The sequence below is a fragment of the Somniosus microcephalus genome, chromosome 23 (assembly GCF_052327205.1).
Source record: "Somniosus microcephalus isolate GS21.2 chromosome 23, FLI_Smic_1.0, whole genome shotgun sequence".
In the NCBI taxonomy this organism is placed as follows: domain Eukaryota; kingdom Metazoa; phylum Chordata; class Chondrichthyes; order Squaliformes; family Somniosidae; genus Somniosus; species Somniosus microcephalus.
The window spans coordinates 17247931-17269727 of NC_141009.1; the positions used below are offsets into that span (position 1 = coordinate 17247931).

The 21797-nt window shown below is 41.9% G+C and overlaps 1 protein-coding gene across 7 annotated transcripts in view; it reads right to left on the bottom strand.

The window, feature by feature from the left end:
- LOC147101694 (rap guanine nucleotide exchange factor 1-like) overlaps positions 1–21797 on the bottom strand; it is a 196453-nt gene that overhangs the window by 119717 nt on the left and 54939 nt on the right. For all 7 annotated transcript variants that reach the window (XM_085965506.1, XM_085965507.1, XM_085965505.1 and 4 more), the window contains exons 2-3: positions 8642–8784; positions 3129–3307 (exon numbers count right to left, since the gene is read on the bottom strand). In XM_085965506.1, the coding sequence (XP_085821632.1) occupies positions 3129–3307; positions 8642–8784 (322 nt within the window). The remainder of the gene's footprint in view (positions 1–3128; positions 3308–8641; positions 8785–21797) is intronic.

Here is a 21797-nt window from a genome sequence, read left to right on the forward strand (position 1 = left end):
GGCATTCTGGAGGGGGAGGGTGAACAGCCAATGGTCGTGGTCCACATTGGTACCAACGACATAGGTAAAAAGAGGGATGAGGTCCTGCATCAAGAATTTAGGGAGCTAGGTAACAGATTAAAGAGCAGGACCTCAAAGGTTGTAATCTCTGGATTACTCCCAGTGCCACGTGCTAGTAAGTATAGGAATGGGAGGATAGAGCAGATGAATGCGTGGCTAAAGAGTTGGTGTAGGGGGGAGGGTTTTACTTTCCTGGATCACTGGGCCTGCTTCTGGGAAAGGTGGGACTTGTACAAGTCGGACGGGTTGCACCTGAACCAGAGCGGGACAAATATCCTTGCGGGGAGGTTTGCTAGCACTGTTGGGGGGGGCGTTTAAACTAACTTGGCAGGGGGATGAGATAAAGAGGGGAGCTGAAATAGGGGGGGATGTGCTGCCAATTATAGAGAAAAAAAGTCAGCTTGGTAGACAGGGCAAATATATAAGGGCAAGGCTGGATGGCATCTATTTTAATGCAAGGAGTCTTGCAAATAAGGTGGATGAACTGAAGGTGTTGATAAACACATGGGAGTATGATATTGTTGCTATCACGGAGACATGGTTGAGGGAAGGGCAAGACTGGCAGCTCAATATTCCGGGGTACAGAATCTTCAGGCGAGACAGAGGGGGAGGTATAAGAGGAGGGGGTGTCGCAATATTAATTAAGGAGTCAATTACTGCAGTAAGGAGGGATGATATATTAGCAGGGTCCTCTAATGAGGCCATATGGGTGGAGCTTAAAAACAAAAAGGGGGCAAGCACTTTGCTGGGAGTGTACTATAGGCCTCCAAACAGTCAGGGGGAGATAGAGGAACAGATATGTAGGCAAATCTCAGAGAAATGTGCAAATAATAGGGTAATAATAATGGGGGATTTCAACTTCCCCAATCATGAGGGGGGACATGATTGAGGTGTACAAAATTATGAGGGGCATAGATAGGATGGATGCTGAGGAGCTTTTTCCCTTAGTAGAGGGGTCAATAACTAGGGGGCATAGATTCAAGGTAAAGGGCGGGAGGTTTAGAGGGGATTTGAGAAAGAACTTTTTCACCCAGAGGGTGGTTGGAGTCTGGAACTCACTGCCTGAAAGGGTTGTGGAGGCAGAAACCCTCACAACATTTAAGAAGCATTTGGATGTGCACTTGAAATGCCATAGCATACAAGGCTACGGGCCAAATGCTGGATTATGGGATTAGATTAGACAGGGCTTGATGGCCGGCGCGGACACGATGGGCCGAAGGGCCTCTATCCGTGCTGTATTACTCTATGACTCTATGACCTAGTTTCCAATACAAGTTAGCATACAGAATTTATAAAGGGGGAGAAAGTTGACAGCATGTTTGTGCAGACTCAAGATTTTTTAAATGTTAAACAATGTGAGATATGGGAAAAGTTGCAAACTATGCACACAAGATTTTCCCATAGAAAGTTGCTTAGATAGGTATGGAGCATGTGAATTCAGTCCTTCTTTACTGAAACATTGCATGTGCTTAAAATGTGTTCACTACTAGGCAAAAATGGAATGAAGAAGTCAACGACCACTTAAACCATCTTTTTACAATATAATCTAAAAAAGAACATGCAATTGCCTTTTTTCTAAAAATAATGGAAGCAATGCCCCACAAAATCTGATTTGGGCGAAGCGAGAACCATTATATATATATCTAATAGCTGTAAGTAAGTAGTAACAGCACTTGGGAACATGATGAACAACAAATGAGAAAATGAGTTTTGGCAATCAGGTGGGAGGGTCATAGGTGGACACACTCGCCTCCACTCTCCATTAACAAAATGATCAAAGAGATTTTAAGCTCAGCTATAGGTTAAGCAGGACACTCAGGCTGTACATGGTCCAGTACAGTCTGAATGAGCAGTCAGGGAGGGAGCTGGAATCAGTGGCAAGGACACAGCTTTTGGCCATATACAATCTTCTTTAATCTTCCCTATCTTCAGTTGGAGTAAATTCTAGCTCATCCACAACTTGATATCAGATAGGCAGTCTAACAGCACAAGGTAATTGTGAATTCAAAAGAAGCGGTGGAGAGGTAGAGCTGAATGTCAATAGAATACATGTACAAACCAACACTATGCCTTTCTGATAGTGGATGTAAAAACTCTGGAGTCTTTCCCAAGAAGCAATTGGATGCAGGAATGGTGATATGATGATAAATCACCATCACAAGTGTACCAGTAAAGAGAATTTTAAGAAGAAAATTGGGACCCCCAAGATGGAAAGATTGTTAATTTGAAGATGCCGATCAGAAAAAGATATTTATTAAGTACTTTGTGTTGCTCTTTACTAAAGCTAAGGATCAGAGAACTTGGATCCTGAAGTGGTCGCGAACAAGATGAGCGATATTATAGGTACAAGCTTAAATGCTTCCAGAGCAACAGAAACTTCTTTACACAGAGAGTTATGAAGTGAGGAATTCACTTCAGGGTTAGTGGTTGAGGCAGAAACTAGTTCAGCATTCAAGATTATATTGGACGGTGAAAGAAGGAAAAGGGGATAATGGGATATGGGAACAAGGCGACTAAATTATTTAGGACTATGCTCATGTGGAGAGTGAACACTGACTGGATTGGTTGGGCCAAATGGCCAGTTTCTATGTTAAACTTCTAGGATTTCTATAGTGGGGGATTGCAGGTATCTATAGAAGGATGAATCTATAGATTGGTTGAAAGGACTTAGATTTGCAGAGGACGTAATCAAAGAGGCAAAAATATAAATGAGGAAAAAAGAGGGAGCCACAGATAGAACACTGGGGTACACCAAAGGTGACTGCACGGGGTGGGAGGAAGAGTCATTGCTGGAAATATGGAGGCTGCATTGAGACAGCTAGGAGTGGAACCATGTAAAGTCTTGATTATTAATGCACGAACAAACAAACTTGCACTATTGACATCTTTCTGTCTGCATCAGGGACTCTGCACAACAGAATGGAATCCCACACTTGGATCCAGTTATGTATTTATCTTAGAATAAAATATGTGCAAAAAGTCACATCAGCCAAGCCTGTGTGTCACCACTGATTAACTTCCGAGCACCCAGCCAAATTTTTGAGAGCCATAGACTGTCACTCGCTCACCTCTGTTGAATGCGTGGATCCACTTGTACTAACGGCAAGATGGCCTCCAGGACTTTACTGGCTGATCCTGGCAACATCTCGAGCACTTTTTTGTCAATCACCATTTTATCCACAATGGTTTTAAAATACCGCAGCGCACTCACCACTTCCTTTTCCTGCTCCTCCAACCGGTTTAAAGTCTGCAAAAAACAAATTAAAAGAAAGTGAGGTGTGTGTCATTCAGAAACAGCTAGCATTTATGAAAGTATTGTGCACAGAAATGTCAAGGAACAATCCATTTGAGTATTTAACTTACAGAAGATTTTAATATAAAGTGCAATACAAAAAAATGACAAGGTAAGGATTAAAAAATGTAACAGCTTTTGCATAAAAAGTGTTGTCTTTTCACATGGAGCTCACCTCTGCATCAAAACAATCACACAGTATTAAGTACGTGAAGGCCTGTTAGCCCCCACAGGGCTCAAACACAATAGAATTTAAAACAAATGCAATGTGCTGCCAACAAATCTAAAAGCAACCTGTAGCATTTTCTTTACCTTTTTTTGCCCCTTTTGAGTTTTTTTTAATAATCTCAAGAGACCTTTGAAGGTGACAGGTCAAGTTAATAAAGCATATGGGATCCTGGACTTTATAAATAGAGGCATAGAGTACAAAAGGCAGAAGTTATGCTGAACCTATATAAAACACTAGTTCGGCCCCAGCTGGAGTACTGTGTCCAATTCTGGGCACCACACTTTAGGAAGGACGTGAGGCTTTGCAGAGGGTGTAGAAGATTCACTAGAATGGTTCCAGGGATAAAAAATTACAGTTACGTGGATAGACTAGAGAAGCTGGGTTGTTCTCCTTGGAGCAGAGAGGGCCAGGAGGAGATCTGGCGAGGCGAGTAGTTAGGATTTGGAATGCACTGCCAGATAGGGTGTTGGATACAGATTCAATAGTGGCCTTCAAAAGGGAATTGGATAAATACTTGGAGAAAAAATTGCAGGGATATGGGGAAAGAGCAGGGGAGTGGGACTGACTGGATTGCTCTTCGAAAGAGCTGGCGCAGACTCAATAAGCCGAATGGCCTCCTCCTGTGCTGTACTATTCTATGATTAGGCTATTCCGGCATTAAATGACTGACAATTTAACTGGTGACCCAATGGTTTGTTTTCAAAGACAAACAGTTAACAAGTAATTTGGAATAAAAGGTCTATTATGCAACTGTGAAATGCTGAATCTGGCCTTAGAATTTAACCAGCAGCTTTCTGGAGCTACGTGGTTGGATACAGGTATCATAGTTTAACAGCTATGCCACATTTATCTAAAAGATGAGCACATGAAAGTTGAATGACCCACATTCTATAAATGCCAGAATAACCCAATCTCTGAAATTTTTTAAAAAATTCAAAGGGACCACAAAATGTGAAGAAAATCCAACATTTACAATTTTCAAATGGTTAAATGTAATGCTAGAATATAAAATTAACTTTTGAATTAAGAAACCTATAAAATTGCATGCTGAAGCTATGAAAACAAACAACTTGTATTTATATAGTGCCTTTAACATAGTAAAACGTCCCAAGGCGCTGCACAGGAGTATTTTAAGACAAAAAATTTGACACCAAGCCACATAAGGATAAATTAGGGCAGGCGACCAAAAGCTTGGTCAAAGAGGTTGGTTTTAACGAGCGTCTTCAAGGAGGAAAGAGAGGTAGCGAGTATAATGAATTATCTATGTACAATGTTATAGCCACCTTATGAACACAAGTTATAATAGTTGCAGTGCGTTAGAACTGGCAAGAAAATAAATTTATTAACCAAAGCACACTAAAAAGTGAGGTTTTGACGTTGGTTAAAAGCCAACATTTAGTTGTAAAATTGACAACAAGAACACAAATCAAAAGATACATTTTTGCTAGGCATAAGTGAGCATTTTTAAATCTCGGGAGGGGACAGGACAATTGCACCGAGGTCTTCTACACATGATAATAAATATGCTATTTTGACTGTGTATTCTAATTTATGCACAACTTAACTTGGCTGCATGTATTCATTTAATTTTTATTACTTAGCCTGGTCCCTGTATGCCTTAATTAAAAGTTCATGCATATTAAAGTGCACCTCATATTGCCTGTAGAACTGAATTAATTTGATGCAATACATGACAGGGCTTACAATTAACATTTATACAGTAAACCAATTATCAGTAGATTTAATAGGGTAGAGGAAGAGAGTGAAAGGAGAATACAGAAGCAGTGAGACTGCATTGGCACGCAGGATGCTTCAACAGATTGATTTTTTTACATTAGTTAGAAAGTAGCGTAATCATTGAAGAAAAGAATGAAACTTTTGATGGCATTCACAAAATTTCTGATGAAGATTAAGAAATGTAATTGGCCAAGAATTCCTTTCTAAAGAAACACTATATAAATGCTGTAAGACAGAGAAGTAGATACATACCATGGAGGGATGCTGTAAGACAGAGAAGTAGATACATACCATGGAGGGACACAGGAAAATGAGTCAGCAGACACAAGATTAAAAGCAGGAAAAGTACATGAAAAAAGTGACAACCTCAGTAGTCCAGTCCATATAGAAGAGTTTGCCATTGTGAACTGCTTTTTGGAGCAGTTCCAATACCACACCTAGATAGGGCTGCAACAGATCAGTGGTGCAGTCAAGGCTGAGCGATGCTAAAAGTACATGGTTTGCCGAAGCCATTGGTGAAACAAACCAGACAGGGTTGTGTCAGCTGCAGGCAGAGATCCTGGAGAGCTTCATCCATCTGCATTAAGAAATGGGCATAAAGTTCTATCCATCCGCATGAGACAGCCAAGGACAGCAACTAATAAAGATATCAGGAACAGCGCTGAGAGATTGCTAACTTGCACTTGTGATTGCAGGAACTCCAGAAATAATATATCCAAGCCGATTCCTGGTACCTGGATACCTCCTCTACTGCAGCCACACTTATAAGCTACCGAAACCATTTTTGTAGCTTATCTTCCTCAAAACTCCAAATACGGTCTTCAGAATCTAAATTCCTCAACCGATATACATCAGAAAAACAGTACCTGGCTCCACGTACTCTCAAAGAGGTATTTAAGCATAAGATTACACTGCTACAAAGTCCCAAGTGGAAAACATTACATACAGCCAAAACAAATTGCACATAAAAAAAAGTGGTGCTCCATCACAAACTGCTTCAAAGTGAAAATCTTGCCATTGCAGCGGTGCGCACACTAATTGAAGGAAACCTCAAGACCTGGCCAGTACTGAACTTTTTAAATAGGGGACTATCGGGACTGATATCTAGAATGACTGTTGCTAGAAAATAATCAGCTGCTTACTAATTAATAGACCCACTGATGCATAAGCAAAGTGAATCTTTTCTAGTTGAACTACATCATGACAGGTCACTGACAGACTGGCTATAACTATTTTCAAGTTTCAAGGCTTAGATTATAAGAGCAGGGAAGTTATACTGGAACTGTATAAAACACTAGTTAGGCCACAGCTTGAGTACTGCGTGCAGTTCTGGTCACCACATTACAGGAAGGATGTGATTGCACCGGAGAGGGTGCAGAGGAGATTTACGAGGATGTTGCCAGGACTGGAAAACTTTAGCTATGAGGAAAGTTTGGATAGGCTGGGGTTGTTTTCCTTGGAATAGAGGCGGCGGAGGGGAGATTTAATTGAGATGTATAAAATTGAGGGGCCTAGATAGAGTGGATAGCAAGGATTTATTTCCTTTAGCAAAGGGGTCAAGAACCAGGGGGCATGGATTTAAAGTAGTTGGAAGAAGGATTAGAGGGGAGATGAGGAGAAAAAAAATTCACCCAGAGGGTGGTGGGGGTCTGGAACTCACTGCCCAAAAGGGTGATAGAGGCAGAAACCCTCATCACATTTAAAAAGTACTTGGATGTGCACTTGAAGAGCCGTAACCGACAGGGCTACGGACCTAGTGCTGGAAGGTTGGATTAGGCTGGGTAGCTCTTTTCCGACCGGCATGGACACAATGGGCCAAATGGCAGCCTCCAGTGTTGTAATTTTTCTCTGATTCTATGAATTCATTTTTTTCTGATGCATACTTTCTGGAGGAAGACATCATACTGAAAATATTAAATAAAAACAGAAAATGCTGGAGATACTCAGCAGGTCAGGCAGCATCTGTGAAGAGAGAAACAGAGTTAACGTTTCAGGTCGATGACCTTTCGTCAGAACTGGAAAGAAGAGGAAATGGAACAGATTTTTAAGCAAGTGCAGGGGCTGGGAAAGGGGGGAGGGGATGAAAGAACAAAAGGGAAGGTCTGAGATAGGATAGAAGGCAGGAGAGGTTAAGAGACATTAAGAGATATTCAAGGCAAAAGGAGATGGTAATGGGACAGGTTAAGAAACAAAGGATGGCTCGAGATGAAGTGTAAATTGCGCTGGCAGAATGGAAGACAGCTGCCATGTGGGAGAGAAGTAAAGACACAAACAAAAGGTGTGGATAAAAAATATATATATAAGGGGCCGAGGTTACGATCTGAAATTGTTGGAACTCTATGTTGAGTCCAGAAGGCTGTAAAGTGCCTAAGCGAAAGATGAGGTGCTGTTCCTCGAGCTTACGCTGAGCTTCCGTGGAACAATGCAAGAGGCCGAGGACGGTGAGGTCGGAGTGGGAGTGGAGCGGTGAATTAAAGTTACAGGCGACCGGAAGCTCGGGGTCACCCTTACGGACTGAACGGAGGTGTTCCGCAAAGCGGTCACCCAATCTGCGTTCGGTCTCCCTGATGCTGCCTGACCTGCTGAGTATCTCCAGCACTTTTTTCCCCAGATTTCCAGTATCTGCAGTATTTTCTTTTTGTACACTGAAAAAATTATTTTTCTGCCCTACCTTAACCCCCAACACCCCCGCCCCATTTTAAAAAATGACTTTTTAGATCGTGCTTCTGTGTGCAAGGTGAGAGCTCAGTACTGGGATTCAAATTCCTTGAAGTTTTCAAATACTGAATCATTAATACAAATGACAAAAAAGATCCTCAATCCCCATTTTGGGACCAATTAGCTGCCTTCTCTTTGTGCTTAGCAGTCTTGGCTAGACCAGTCTTGGCTAGACCTTACTTCATGTCAGTTCTGCTATGATAATCAAACGCTCTTGCATAATGAAATGCGATCCTGCCAAAGACAATGAATGCAGCAGTCAAGTTCATCAGTAACAGGAAATGCCTTGCCGCTGACTAAGTAAAATGGCAGCCTCAATGGCAAAGTTTGAATTAGAAAGCGAGAAAACTAGTAACGAGACTATTAAACATGGGGCCACAGAAGAGGAAAGTTACAAGACTAAATTAGAACACACAAAGCACAATTATTTCTGAAAAACACACAATGTGATGACTTTGGACTGTGACAACAGAATGCAAAAAATGAAAATGTTTCCTTATCTTTAATTTGCATATCTTGTAACTGGAAGAAAGTTATCATTTATAAAGTAAAGAGGTTTTTCACATTACACTTTCTTTGTACAATGCATGGAATGAGGAACCAACCTTGTTTGGAGGTTTTTCTGTGCTAGTCTTAATAGTTATTTCCACTGGTTTTCCCTTTTTTGATGGAGTTCGTTTTATTTTTGGCGAATGAAATTTGTCCATCAACTTCATGGTGAACGAGGTCAGGTGGGAGCGTTGGGAATCTGGAAGAGTGAAGGAGCACAGTGAACAAAAAAGCAATACACTAACAAAACACTGACTGGTCATTTATCCCTTACCAGTTTGTGGCATTATTACCTACAAACCATTCACGGAACACCAAAAACAATTCACGGGGTGAAGCAGCGAGAGATGCTTTAATGTAAAAGGTACTATATAAATGTAAGTACTTCTTATGTCTGCAAGTGATGAAGACTGCAGGAGAGAATAAGTTAAGTATGAGGACCGAAGGTTTAGCGGGTATGAAAATGGAAGCATTTTGTTTTGGACATCAGTACATCGAGAGTCGGTGCCAGACTATCCCACACTGTCACTACACAATTAGTTGGATGGAGACAAGACTTTAGCAATACAAGTTGGACATTACTTTTTTCTCCAAGTATTGTCTGCACTTTACTGCATGATTACGTAGATTGTACAGCACAGAAACAGGCCATGCAGCCCAACTGGCCCGTACCGGCGTTTATACTGCACGAGTTTCCTCCCAACTTACTTCAGCTAACCTCATCAGCATAACCTTCGATTCCTTTCTCTTTCGTGTTTATCTAGCTTCCCCTTAAAATGCATCTCTGCTCGTCGCCTCAACTACTCCTTGTGGTAGCGCGCTCCACATTACCACTTTTGGAGTAAAGAAGTTTCTCCTGAATTCCCTATTGGATTCATCAGTGACTACCTTATATTTATGGCCCCTAGTTTTGGTCTCTTTCCCCCCACCCCACCCCCCACCCCAAGTGGAAACATCTTCTCTACATCTACCCTGTTTTCTTCTACCAAGCAGTCTTAAAACATCAAATATACAATTGACCAAGATACCAGGGTAAGATCCAGATTGCTTTTAATGGTCAAACTGAATACAACAAAACACAGATCAGTGAACAGGATATTTATTAGCCTTCTGTTACAAACTTGTTTTATTTTAATAACAAAGTCTTGAGGCAATAACATAAAACAAGTTAACTGGGCTGGAAACTAATCTAAATATGTGAACCGTATTTTATGTTGCAAAATTGCTTGGTGTCTGCACCAGTTACCTTGAAGTCATTTATGATGCATCAGGGGTACACTAAAAAGGTTCTGGAACATCACAGATTACGCATCTTGAATAATTCTATAATGATGCTGGAGCTTCTTAAAGTCTAATGGATGTAGTTAGATATGGAGTTATTCAAACAGGGACCTGGTTGGCTATTAACCAGCATTTAATTCTAAATAACAAGCCACTATCAAAAATTCTGGCAGCAGTCTCAAGTTTGTCTTAAAGTTTGCTCCAGTCATCAGCAAAGTTTTACCTTAATGGCTGATATTTTTTCGGTAGAATATTGCACTGCTGCACAAGCAAGGCAGTTTTTGACACCTTGTCAGGCACGTCTATAGAGTTTTTATGTGCTCAAGGTTAAAAAAAACTTGCATTTATATAGCGCCTTTCACAACCACTAGACGTCCCAGAAGTGCTTTATAGGCAATGAAGTACTTTTGAAGTGGAGTCACTGTTGTAATGTAAAAAATGCGGCAGCCAATTTGCACACAAACAGCAATGTGATAATGGCCAGACAATCTGTTAGTGATATTGGTCGAGGAATAAATATTCCGAAGAAGAACAGGGGAGTTATCCCCGGTGTCCTGGTCACCGGGGATAACTCCCCTCGTTATTCTTCGGAATAGTGCCGTGGGATCTTTTACAACCTGAGAGAGTGTAGATGGGGTGTCGGTCTCATCCGAAAGGCGGCGTCTCCAATAGTGCAGCACTGGAGTGTCTGTCTAGATTTTTGTGCTCAAGTCTCTGGAGTGAGGCTTGAACCCACAACCTTCTGACTCAGAGGCGAGGGTGCTACCCACCGAGCCACAACAGAGATGTACATGCTAGAATATCATTTCATTCTATGCACTCAGTGATAGCATCAAGTACTCAGGCCAGCTATGACTCAGATGCAAAGTAACATTCCACCTACCTGACCCACAAAAGCCAACTTCAGAATATTGGGCCGAAGCCACCAATGTGAACATTTCTATTCCCCTCTTCAGCCACCCTTAATGATGTAATGCAGATTGCAGCTTTCTCTTGCACTGTGGGTTCGCGCGCAAACTTATTTTACGTACAATTCTTGCAGTTGCCATTTTCATCCACAACACAGGTAGTTCTGTGACGATGAGGAAAAAAATACAATTATCTAGATTAGTGCCAGCCAGGAGTCCTTATACAAGGACATGATGGCTCCAACCCAGGTAAACACAAGTTTGAAGTCAGAGAATTTTTTTTTTTTTTTTTTTTTTAAATAAACACTAACAGGGCAGTGACAAATTTTCCTTGTGGCTCTGAAGCTTTGGCCAGTATCAGTAATGAAGACAACTAAAATCATGTCACTTTCTGCTGCAATAGTCATATTGGGCTTCTGACCCCAAAATAACATTGGCTGCTTTTTATTACAATTTTTTTTCTTCAAGTCTGCTGATAATAACACAAGAACAGAAGAACTAAGAGCAGGGGCAGGCCATTCAGTCCCTCGAGCCTGCTCCGCCATTCAGTAAGATCATGGCAGATCTTCTACCTCAACTCCACCTTCCTGCACTATCCCCATATCCCTGATTTCCTTAGTATCCACCTCCCCTAAATTAGCTTTCTACTGTAAATGCAAAACTAAAAGCAAAATTATATTTTCAATTTTCTTTCTGATGAAAGGTCATCGACCTGAATTGTTAACTCGATTTCTCTCTCCACAGGTCTTCTGACTAGCTATTTTATATCGAATGGCTCCTGCTCAGTAACAGGATCATACAATGCTTCCCCACATTAATAAAACTTACAGAATGGGTGTGTAATTGGCAAATGATCTTCAATATAGAGGAGTGTGAGGTGGCACATTTTGGTAGGAAGAATAAGTAGGCTACATACTCCTTGGAAAATAAGTGTCTAAATGGGGTGGAAAGATTTGGGGGTACAGTTCCACAAATCACAAAGTAGCGACACAAATTAATACAGCCATAAAAATAGCAAGCAAAGCACTGGGGTTCATTTCTAGAGGGATAGGATTGAAAAGCAGAGAAGTTGGTTAAAATTGTATAGATCCTTGATTAGAACACACTTGGGAGTACCATGAACAGTTCTGATCTTCATATTGTAAAAAGGATATAGAGACACTGGAGAAGGTGGAAAAAAAAAAGAGATTTACAGGAAACTTTGGTTTATCCAGAGGTTGTATGTCCGGAATACTCGATCTAACGGCAAAAATCAGGAGCCGTTTTCCAAGTTTTTTTAGTTCTCGTTCTTTTCCCCCCCCCCCCCCCCACCCAGTCAGGCACTGCAAGGTCTGTAGCTATAGCAACAGCTTCAGCTGGAGACGCTTGCAGCTGCAGCCGACTCTTTAAAAGCTGTTGCTAAGCAACAGTGTTTGTTGTCATATACAGAGGTGAAAACCTCCATATACTTCAACGTTAACTTTGTATGTCCAGCAGTTTTGATAGATCGGCAACACGCTGGTCCCGTCGGTGCCGGATATCACAAAGTTTCCTGCACTAGAATGATACCAGAACACTGAGGTTATACCTATCAGGAAAGATTGAACAGGCTGGGGCTCTTTTCTCTAGAAAAGAGAAGGCTGAGGGGTGACCTGATGGGGGACTTTAAAATGATGAAGGGGTTTCATAGGGTAGACATAGAGAAGATGTTTCCACTTGCAGGGGGGGGGGGCATAAATACAAGATAGTCACGGATAAATCCAATAGGGAATTCAGGAGGAACGTCTTTACCCAGAGAGTGGTTAAAATGTGGAACTCACTACAATAAAGCAGTAGTTGAGGCGACTAACATTGATGTATTTAAGGGGAAGCTAGATAAACACGAGCGAGAAAGGAATAGAAGGAGATAATCATAATAATAATCATCAACTTTATTGTCATTGTTAGTGCACAAGTGCAGTACAACGAAATGTAGGCTTGCGGCTCCCGAGAGTGTACATTTAGATTAAGACATTTAAACATTCAACATACATTTGGCTTGTAATACATCAACATAAACATAACCATAATAAAGTGCATTGGGGTTAGCTGAAGGGTGGGAGGGGGCTCGAGTGGAGCATAAAAACCGGCATCGACCTTTTGGGCCAAATGGCATGTATCTGTGCTATAAATACTACGCAGAATCATGGTTACAGCACACATTCAGCCTGTCGAGCCTGTGCCAGCTCCCTGCAAGAGCACTTCAGCTAGTCCCATTCCCCTGCCCTTTCCCCGTAGCCCTGCAATTTTTTTCCCCTCCAGGTACTTATCCAACTCCTTTTCGAAAGCCACGATTGAATTTGACTCCACCACCCTCAAGCAGTGCATTCCAGATCCTAATCACTCGCTGCGTAAAAAAGGTTTTCCTCATGTCGCCTTTGGTTCTTCTACAAATCACCCTAAATCTGTGTCCTCTGTTTCTCAACCCCTCTGCCAATGGGAACAGTTTCTCTCTATCTACTCTGTCTAGACCCCTCATGATTTTGAACAATTCTATCAAATCTCCGTTCAATCTTTTCTGCTCTAAGGAGAACATGTAATACAGTGTAATATTAGAACAGCCTACCAAAAATCATAACGTAATTCAATCAAGTTATTAATACACATGAATTATCACCAACACAGAGGCAGCTGTAATTTTACTTGTAGCAGCGTCTGTCCCAAGTAATACAACTTAAGGGTGAAGCATGCAAAATGCAAATCCTGTTGCTGAGTCAAAGTTACACATCAGCTATAAAGAGCACTCAAGCAGCTCTTCTGCATATCACGGAAACCACAAAAATGAACAGTGCCTGGTCATCCATCTGCAGTGAAATCTCTACAGATCAGCAGTGTCACATTTAACTGGAACACAGTGCAGCAATGCCATCATCCTTCGCATATTCCACTGGAGTAGTCAAACTAGCAATGCACCATCGTCAGTACATACCCTTACTTAGACTGCCAGTTAACAGGGACACAGCTAGCTTGCTTGGTAAGGCCATCCAACTGAGCTGAGAGATGCAACACAGACAGCCCTTCTCGGTCACCCTTCTGCACCACAGTTAACAGGAACTGCACAGCTAGTTAGTCATGTCATATTCTGAGTATCGCATGACAGCTGCAGTGAATCAACAATTGCAACACAAATTGTTTTGTCTGTGGTCTGGTTAACACAAACACCTAGCTTGCACACCACAAAAAACTACAGCACCTCTATCAAAAAGATCACAAGGTGCAAAATCATCCTTCCGATATTAAACTATAGGAGGAGTCAGTTGTCACCATCATAGCTGACAAAAGTACTGCAGGACATCGAGATCCTTGTACTGTAAGTGATGAAACCTGCCTACCTTCCACAGTGGCCAAACACTGAAGAAAGCGATCTACCTATCGAGACTCAATTCTGTGTTAGACCATGTATTCACAACGGCTGTCCAAAATATCAGTGTACTGAAACACAATGGTCAGAGGCTTTGTGCATCACTTCTTTTATTGAGAACTATACAAGATAAGAAACAGGAGCAGGCCAATCGGCCCCTCGAGCCTGCTCCGCCATTCAATAAAACCATGGCTGATCCATAGGAACATAAGAAATAGGAGCAGGGGTAGGCCATTTGGCCCTTTGAGCCTGCTCCTCCATTCAATGAGATCATGGCTGATCTTCTGCCTCAACTCCATTCACCGGCCCTATCGCCATATCCCTTGATGCTCTTACCAGTCAGAAATCTATCGACTTCTGTTTTGAATATACCCAATGACTGGAATTCTCTACCCCAGAGGTTCAAAGATTCACCACCCTCTGTGAAGAAATTTCTTCTCATCTCAGTCCTGAATGGCCTACTCTTTATCTCGAGGCTGTGGCCCCTAGTTCTAGACTCCCCAACCAAGGGAAACATTCTCCCAGCATCCACCCTATCAAGCCCTGTAATAATTTTGTATGTTTCAATGAGATCCCCTCATATTCTTCTGAATTCAAGAGAATACAGGCCTAGTTTACTCAATCTTTTCTCATACAACAGTCCCGCCATCCCAGGAATCAATCTCGTGAACCTTCGTTGCACTCCCTCTATGGCAAGTATATCCTTCCTTCGGTAAGGAGGCCAAAATTGTACACAGTACTCCAGGTGTGGTCTCACCAAGGCCCTATATAATTGGAGCAAGACTTCTTTACTCCTGTACTCAAATCCTCTTGTAATGAAGGCCAGCATACCATTTGCCTTCCTAATGGCTTGCTGCACCTGCACATTTACTTTCAGTGACTCATGTACAAGGACACCCAGGTCCCTTTGAGCATCTGCATTCCCCAATCTTTCACCATTTAGGATATACTCTGCCTTGCTGTTTTTCCTACCAAAGTGGATAACTTCACATTTATCCACATTATAATCCATCTGCCATATTCTCGCCCACTCTGAGCCTTGAAGCCTCTTCGCAACTGACATTGCCACCTAGCTTTGTGTCATCAGCAAATTTGGAAATGTTACATTTAGTCCCCTCATCCAAATCATTGATATAGATTGTGAATAGCTGGGGCCCAAGCACTGACCCTTACGGTACCCCACTAGTCACAGCCTGCCATCCTGAAAAAGACCCGTTTATCCCTACTCTTTGTTTTCTGTCTGTTAACCAATTCTCAATCCATGCTAGTGTATTATGCCCAATTTTGTTCACCAACCTCTTGTGTGGGACCTTACCAAAGGCCTTCTGAAAATCCAAATACACCACATCTACCGGTTCCCCTTTGTCTACTCCACTAGTTACATCCTCAAAGAACTCCAATAGGTTTGTCAAACAGGACTTCCCTTTCATAAATCCATGTTGACTCTGCCCAACCTTACTATTAGTTTCTAAGTGCACAGTAATTGCATCCTTTATAATAGATGCGAGCATTTTCCCAACTACTGATGTGATGCTAACAGGTCTGTAGTTCCCCATTTTCTCTCTCCCTCCTTTCTTAAATAGCGGGGTTACATTTGCTATCCTCCAATCTGCAGGAACCATTCCAGAATCTATAGAATTTTGGATGATGACAACCAATGCGTCCACTATCCCAATGGCCACCTCTTTCAAAACCCTAGGATGTAGGCCATCCGGTCCTTGAGATCTATCGACTTTTAGTCCCATTAATTTTGCTAGTAATGTTTTCTTACTAATAATTTCTTTAAGTTCCTCATTCTCGCCACACCCTCGGTTTTCTCGTATTTCTGGGAGGTGTTTTGTGTCTTCCTCCGTGAAGACAGAAAAAGTATTTATTTAATTTCTCTGCCATTTCCTCATTCTAAATTCTCCCATCTGACTGTAAAGGACCTACATTTACCTTCGCCAGTCTTTTCCTTTTCCCATACCTACAGAAGCTTTTACTATCTTGGCCTCAACACCACTTGCTCGCTCTCTCCCCATACCCCTTGGCTCCCTTGTAGTTCAAACGTCTGTCAATCTCCACCTTGAATATATTCAATGGCTCCACCTCCACAGCTCTCTGGGGTAGAGAATTCCAAAGATTCATGACCCTCAGAAGAAATTCCTCCTCATCTCCATCTTAAATGGGCGACCCCTTATTCTGAGACTATGCCCCTAGTTCTAGATTCCCCCACGAGGGGAAACATCCTCTCAGTATCCACCCTGTCAATCCCCCTCAGAATCTTATATGTTTCAATAAGATCACCTCTCATTTGTCTAAATTCCAATGAGTATAGGCCCAACCTGCTCAACCTTTCGTCATACGTCAACCCTTCATCCCAGGAATCAACCTAATGAACCTTCTCTGCACTGCCTCCAATGCAAGTTTATCCTTCCTTAAATATGGAGACCAAAACTGTACGCAGTACTCCAGGTGCGGTCTCACCAGTGCCCTGTAAAGTTGCATCAAAACTTCCCTACTTTTATACTCCATGCCCCTTGCAATAAAGGCCAACATTCCATTAGCCTTCCTAATTACTTGCTGTACCTGCATGCTAACTTTGTGTTTCATGTACTAGGACCCCCAGATCTCTTTGTACTGCAGCATTTTGTACTCTCACTCCATTTAAATAATAATTTGCTTTTCATTCATCCTTCCAAAGTGGTTAGCCTCACATTTACCCACATTATAGTCCATCTGCCAAATTTTTGCCCACTCACTTAACCTATCTCTATCCCTTTGCAGACTCTGTGTCCTCCTCACAACTTGTTAACCCACCTATCTTTGTATCAGCAGCAAATTTGGCTACAGTACACTCGGTCCCTTCATCCAAGTCATTAATATAGATTGTAAATAGTTGAGGCCCCAAGCACTGATCCCTGTGGCACCCCACTAGTTACTGATTGCCAACAGGTACAGTGCATAGATTATGTTTTATACCAAGAATAAAGGTGACACTAAGAAAAATTATTCTGAAATAAGGAGGTATTTTCAGCTATGCCTACACGTGCGTATGTATCCAAACATTCCTGGATTTATGCCCAGCTAATCTTTACTCAAACAAATATTTCCCATCTATAACAAATAAGCTTGAATGGAATGGAACCTAAGATAACGGAGCCCGAGTTACATGACGAGCATTGACGCAACGAGTGACTTCACCCCATGCACAGGGTATAATGCAACTTCCCTTCAATTCAGATTAAGTACTAAATAACCTCAAATATGGCAGTCAAAATACAGTTCGGTAATCTGCTTCCCTCCTCATAAATTCTTCACCCAAATGACCATATGAATAATCACAAATGCAACGCCACATGCCAAGACTGCAAGAAACCCAGAGTGAGATCAAAATACAAGTCTATAGGGAAAGGGGTAAGCAATATAGTATGTAAAAGAATGAACGCTATGCCTAAAAAAGGAAGATATTTCACAAACATTGGACAATTCTAAGAAAGGAGTGGCTCTGTCAAAGGGTAGAGGGACATGCTGCTTCAGATAAACAGGAACACAAGAGCAGGCTGAGAGTGTGGGAAAGAGGGAGGCAGGAAGCCTGGATGACTGCTGCTTTTGCCTTCTGGGTCATGGAAGCTTGATTACAAGTAAACCAGCTCACAGCTTATTACATTTCTACAAAGTGGATGCAAGTTAGATAGAGAGAGATAACACCTTAAAATGATGTAGCTTTCAAAACAAGAACTTGGGGGAAAAGAACAGAACAAAATTCAGAAATGTATGACATTTTTAAATATACAGAACAGTAAAACTTTATAAATACCCACAGCTTCACAAACGGTTATCTGGTGTGAGTAGTTTAGAGAGCACTGGAATTTTATATCTAAAATTTCAAAGTACAAACCCCTGTGTTTTCTACTGGGCTCCCTAATGTCCCCTGTTTCTCTCTCACTTTGGCAGAGGGGCAATCCGATTCCAGGTCTCTCCCAAAGCAACTTTAAAATCAACTGCCTACGGGCACAGGAGGACCCCAGGATTGGCTATCCCACCAAATTTCCTTTCCTCATTAAAATAAAACAATCCTCGACTCTTTTAGCATGGCACTGTTCCACTGCTGATTGGGAAATAGGACCCCACGTGGCTGAAAAGCTGATCTCAACTCAGCAGTGCAGATAACATATTCAGCAACAGGAGAGAAAAATCACCAACATTTCCATCTCCAACGTGCTACTTTATTGCCATTTCCGAGCTTAAAAAAATACTGTGGCCATAATTAACTTCTGGAACACTCAGTTACACAGCGCCCAAGGGAAAATGTGAATATTCTGACAGGACCACAGCAGCCAATACGCAAAGGGTTGAAGGACTTCCTCAAGACTGTGCACACGACTGTGGTACATTCCTCCTTTAGGTAGGCTGCACCAATTATTTTTCAACAAGTTTTTACCTGCCCATGTGCCCGAGGGAGTTATTTTCCCCTGTAAACAGATTTTTAATTGCCTCTAGTAGATCATTACTGTTTATTTGGTGGAAAAAATGTGAAACCGTTTTTTTGCTTTGACTTCTGAATGCTTGGCAGGGATTTCAAAAGTCACCACAACATATTTTGTATATCACATCATAAGTGCTTTTCTTTCTTTTATATCCTCCACTGCTTCAAATAGGATATCATCTTTATTTACCCAAGGTAGCATCATTTCACTAGGGATTAAATTACTACTGTAATTACAGTAGGTAATGCTTAGAGGAACACACTGCATATTAGATTTGAGTACAAAGGCAACATTTTGCACCAACATAATTACATTTTTAATAAGATTTGAAAGCAATTACTTGCACATGGACCTTGTCCATTATCTATAATTCACCGCTCCACTCCCACTCGGACCTCACCGTCCTCGGCCTCTTGCATTGTTCCACGGAAGCTCAGCGGAAGCTCGAGGAACAGCACCTCATCTTTCGATTAGGCACTTTACAGCCTTCTGGACTTAACATAGAGTTCAACAATTTCAGACCATAACCTCGGCCCCTATCATATATATATTTTATATCCACACCTTTTGTTTGTGCCTTCTGTTCTTCTCTCCCACATGGCAGCTGTCTTTCATTCTGCCAGCGCAATTTACACTTCATCTCGAGCCATCCTTGTTTCTTAACCTGTCCCATTACCATCTCCTTCTGCCTTGAATATCTCTTAACCTCTCCTGCCTTCTATCCTATCACTGACCTTCCTTTTGTTCTTTCATCCCCTCCCCCATTTTGCAGCCCCTACCCTTGCTTAAAAATCTGTTCCATTTCCTGCTTTTTTCCAGTTCTGACGAAAGGTAATTGACCTGAAACGTTAACTCTGTTTCTCTCTTCACAGATGCTGCCTGACCTGCTGAGCATCTCCAGCATTTTCTGTTTTTATTATCTATAGGACTGTGTTGCTAACGATTGCAAACTTATCAAACCAGTAATGATTACCTTGAAACATAAGTCACAAAAACGGTTTGCTGTTAAACATAGAAACATAGAAGATAGGAGCAGGAGTAGGCCATTCGGCCCTTCGAGCCTGCTCCGCCATTCAATGAGATCATGGCTGATCATTCAAATTCGGTACCGTGTCCCTGCCTTCTCCCCATATCCCTTGATCCCTTTAGCCTTAATATATCCAACTCTTTCTTGAATATATTTAATGAACTGGCCTCCACCGCCCTCTGTGGCAGAGAATTCCACAGGTTCACCACTCTCTGGGTGAAGAAATTCCTCCTCATTTCAGTCCTAAATGTCCTACCCCTTATCCTTAGACTATGGCCCCTGGTTCTGGACTCCCCGACCATCGGGAACATCCTTCCAGCATCTAGTCTGTCCAGGCCTGACAGAATTTTATAGGTTTCGATGAGATCCCCTCTCAATCTTCTAAACTCCAGTGAGTACAAGCCCAATCGACACAAGTAAAACTTCATTGTAAAATGTCACAATTCATTTGGGAGTAGCATGTCGCCATGTCTACTAAACAAATCCAAACCCTAACGATCACAAGTTAGAGCTGGAAGAGTTCAGAGCCAGAATATCACAGCAACGAAGTAGAAATTTTAAAAATATCACAAAAGGAGGGGGGGGGGGGGGGAATCTAAAAGACGTCTATCAGCCCAGTCGTTGCTGACCTAGTCAGTCCTTGACCCTATTGCATTGAAATTAAAATCTTCGTCCTCATCTACAAATCCCTCCATGGCCTTGCCCCAACCTACTACGGCAACCTCAGCCTTATGCCCCTTCCCGTCCTCTGACTCGCCATATTTAGTATGCCTCTTGTCTTGCACCCACCACCACCACCCCCCCACCCACCCGCCAAAACCCCCACTCCCCAACCACTGGTGACGACCATCTTGACTCTACTCAAACTCCCTGCGTAAACTCACCACCTTTAAAAGCCTTCATAAAACTTGTCTTCCATTGAGCTCTCCCACAACGGATGATATCTATTTTTCTTACTCCTTTAGAAGTTTTCCTACTTTAAAAAGGTACTATATAAATGTAAGTTGTTTAAATTGTTGGTTCTTTAAAAGTTTGCCATCACAAATCCACGTGACAGTTTACACCTAAAGCTGACAAGTTACTTCACATGGCGCACATTCTCGACGAGAAAAACGGATGCCCCAGAGTGATCAACAAGCAGCAATCTCACTAAACTGCAGAAGTAAAAGTTAACTATCCAAATGCCCCACCTTCAATGAAATTACTGCCTGAAGAATCACCCTTGGCGACTCATCATTCTCTATAGTGTGGAGTTAGTATGGCAGTATATTAACTCCTGCTCAGCACTTTTGTCAAAGCCGGTATCCTGATCGATCAACATAAAATGTTAGGGTTTTTCTTCAGTCACTGACAGCGAGGAAGAACGACTGACCTAGCATTACAAGTTGATCAAGTAATCATCTGCTCCTGAATACCAAAAATTTATTTGTATTCATTGCATCCTTAGTTTCAAAATCAGCGCCATTTACCAAAAAAAATCCTTCTCAATTGTTTCCTCTCGGTTATGAGAGACGTTCTGTTGAAAAAGGCGAGATGCCAGCACTGAGAAATGGAGCATCAAGAATTCCCGAGTCAGTTATAGCATTGCCAGTTACCAGTCAAGCTCAGTCTATTCTGCTCCAACATGTCTTAGTCCTAAGCTCAGAGTAGCACTCTGCTGCCCCAGTATCAGAGGCATACTAAGTCAAGGTCAAAATGAGGCAATTTTCTGCTGCTGGCCCATGCCCACAAGCATCTATCTTGCTATAAAGTTCAAATGCGAGTTTGGAGAGTGCCAATCTAGGGAAACCATCGCACCATCAGTAGAGTTTGGAATTGAATTCAGGTCGCAGGCATGCATATATAGTGTGCTTCTTTACTGTTACCAGTCCTCTACTTTTAATCATATTCCATTTAAATATAGCATTGTCCCATGTGATAATGCCACCGATTGTTTAATCACCTGTTGTAATAGCTTTCTGAAGCCCCAGATATCAATTTAAATTTTCAAAATTCAGTTTGATTAATATTTAGCAGTCACCCCACAAAGCAACTACATACTTAAAAAAGAGTTCTGATGAAAGATCATCGAGCTGAAACGTTAACTGTTTCTCTCTCCACAGATGCTGCCTGACGTGCTGAGAATTTCCAACGTTTTCTGGTTTTTAT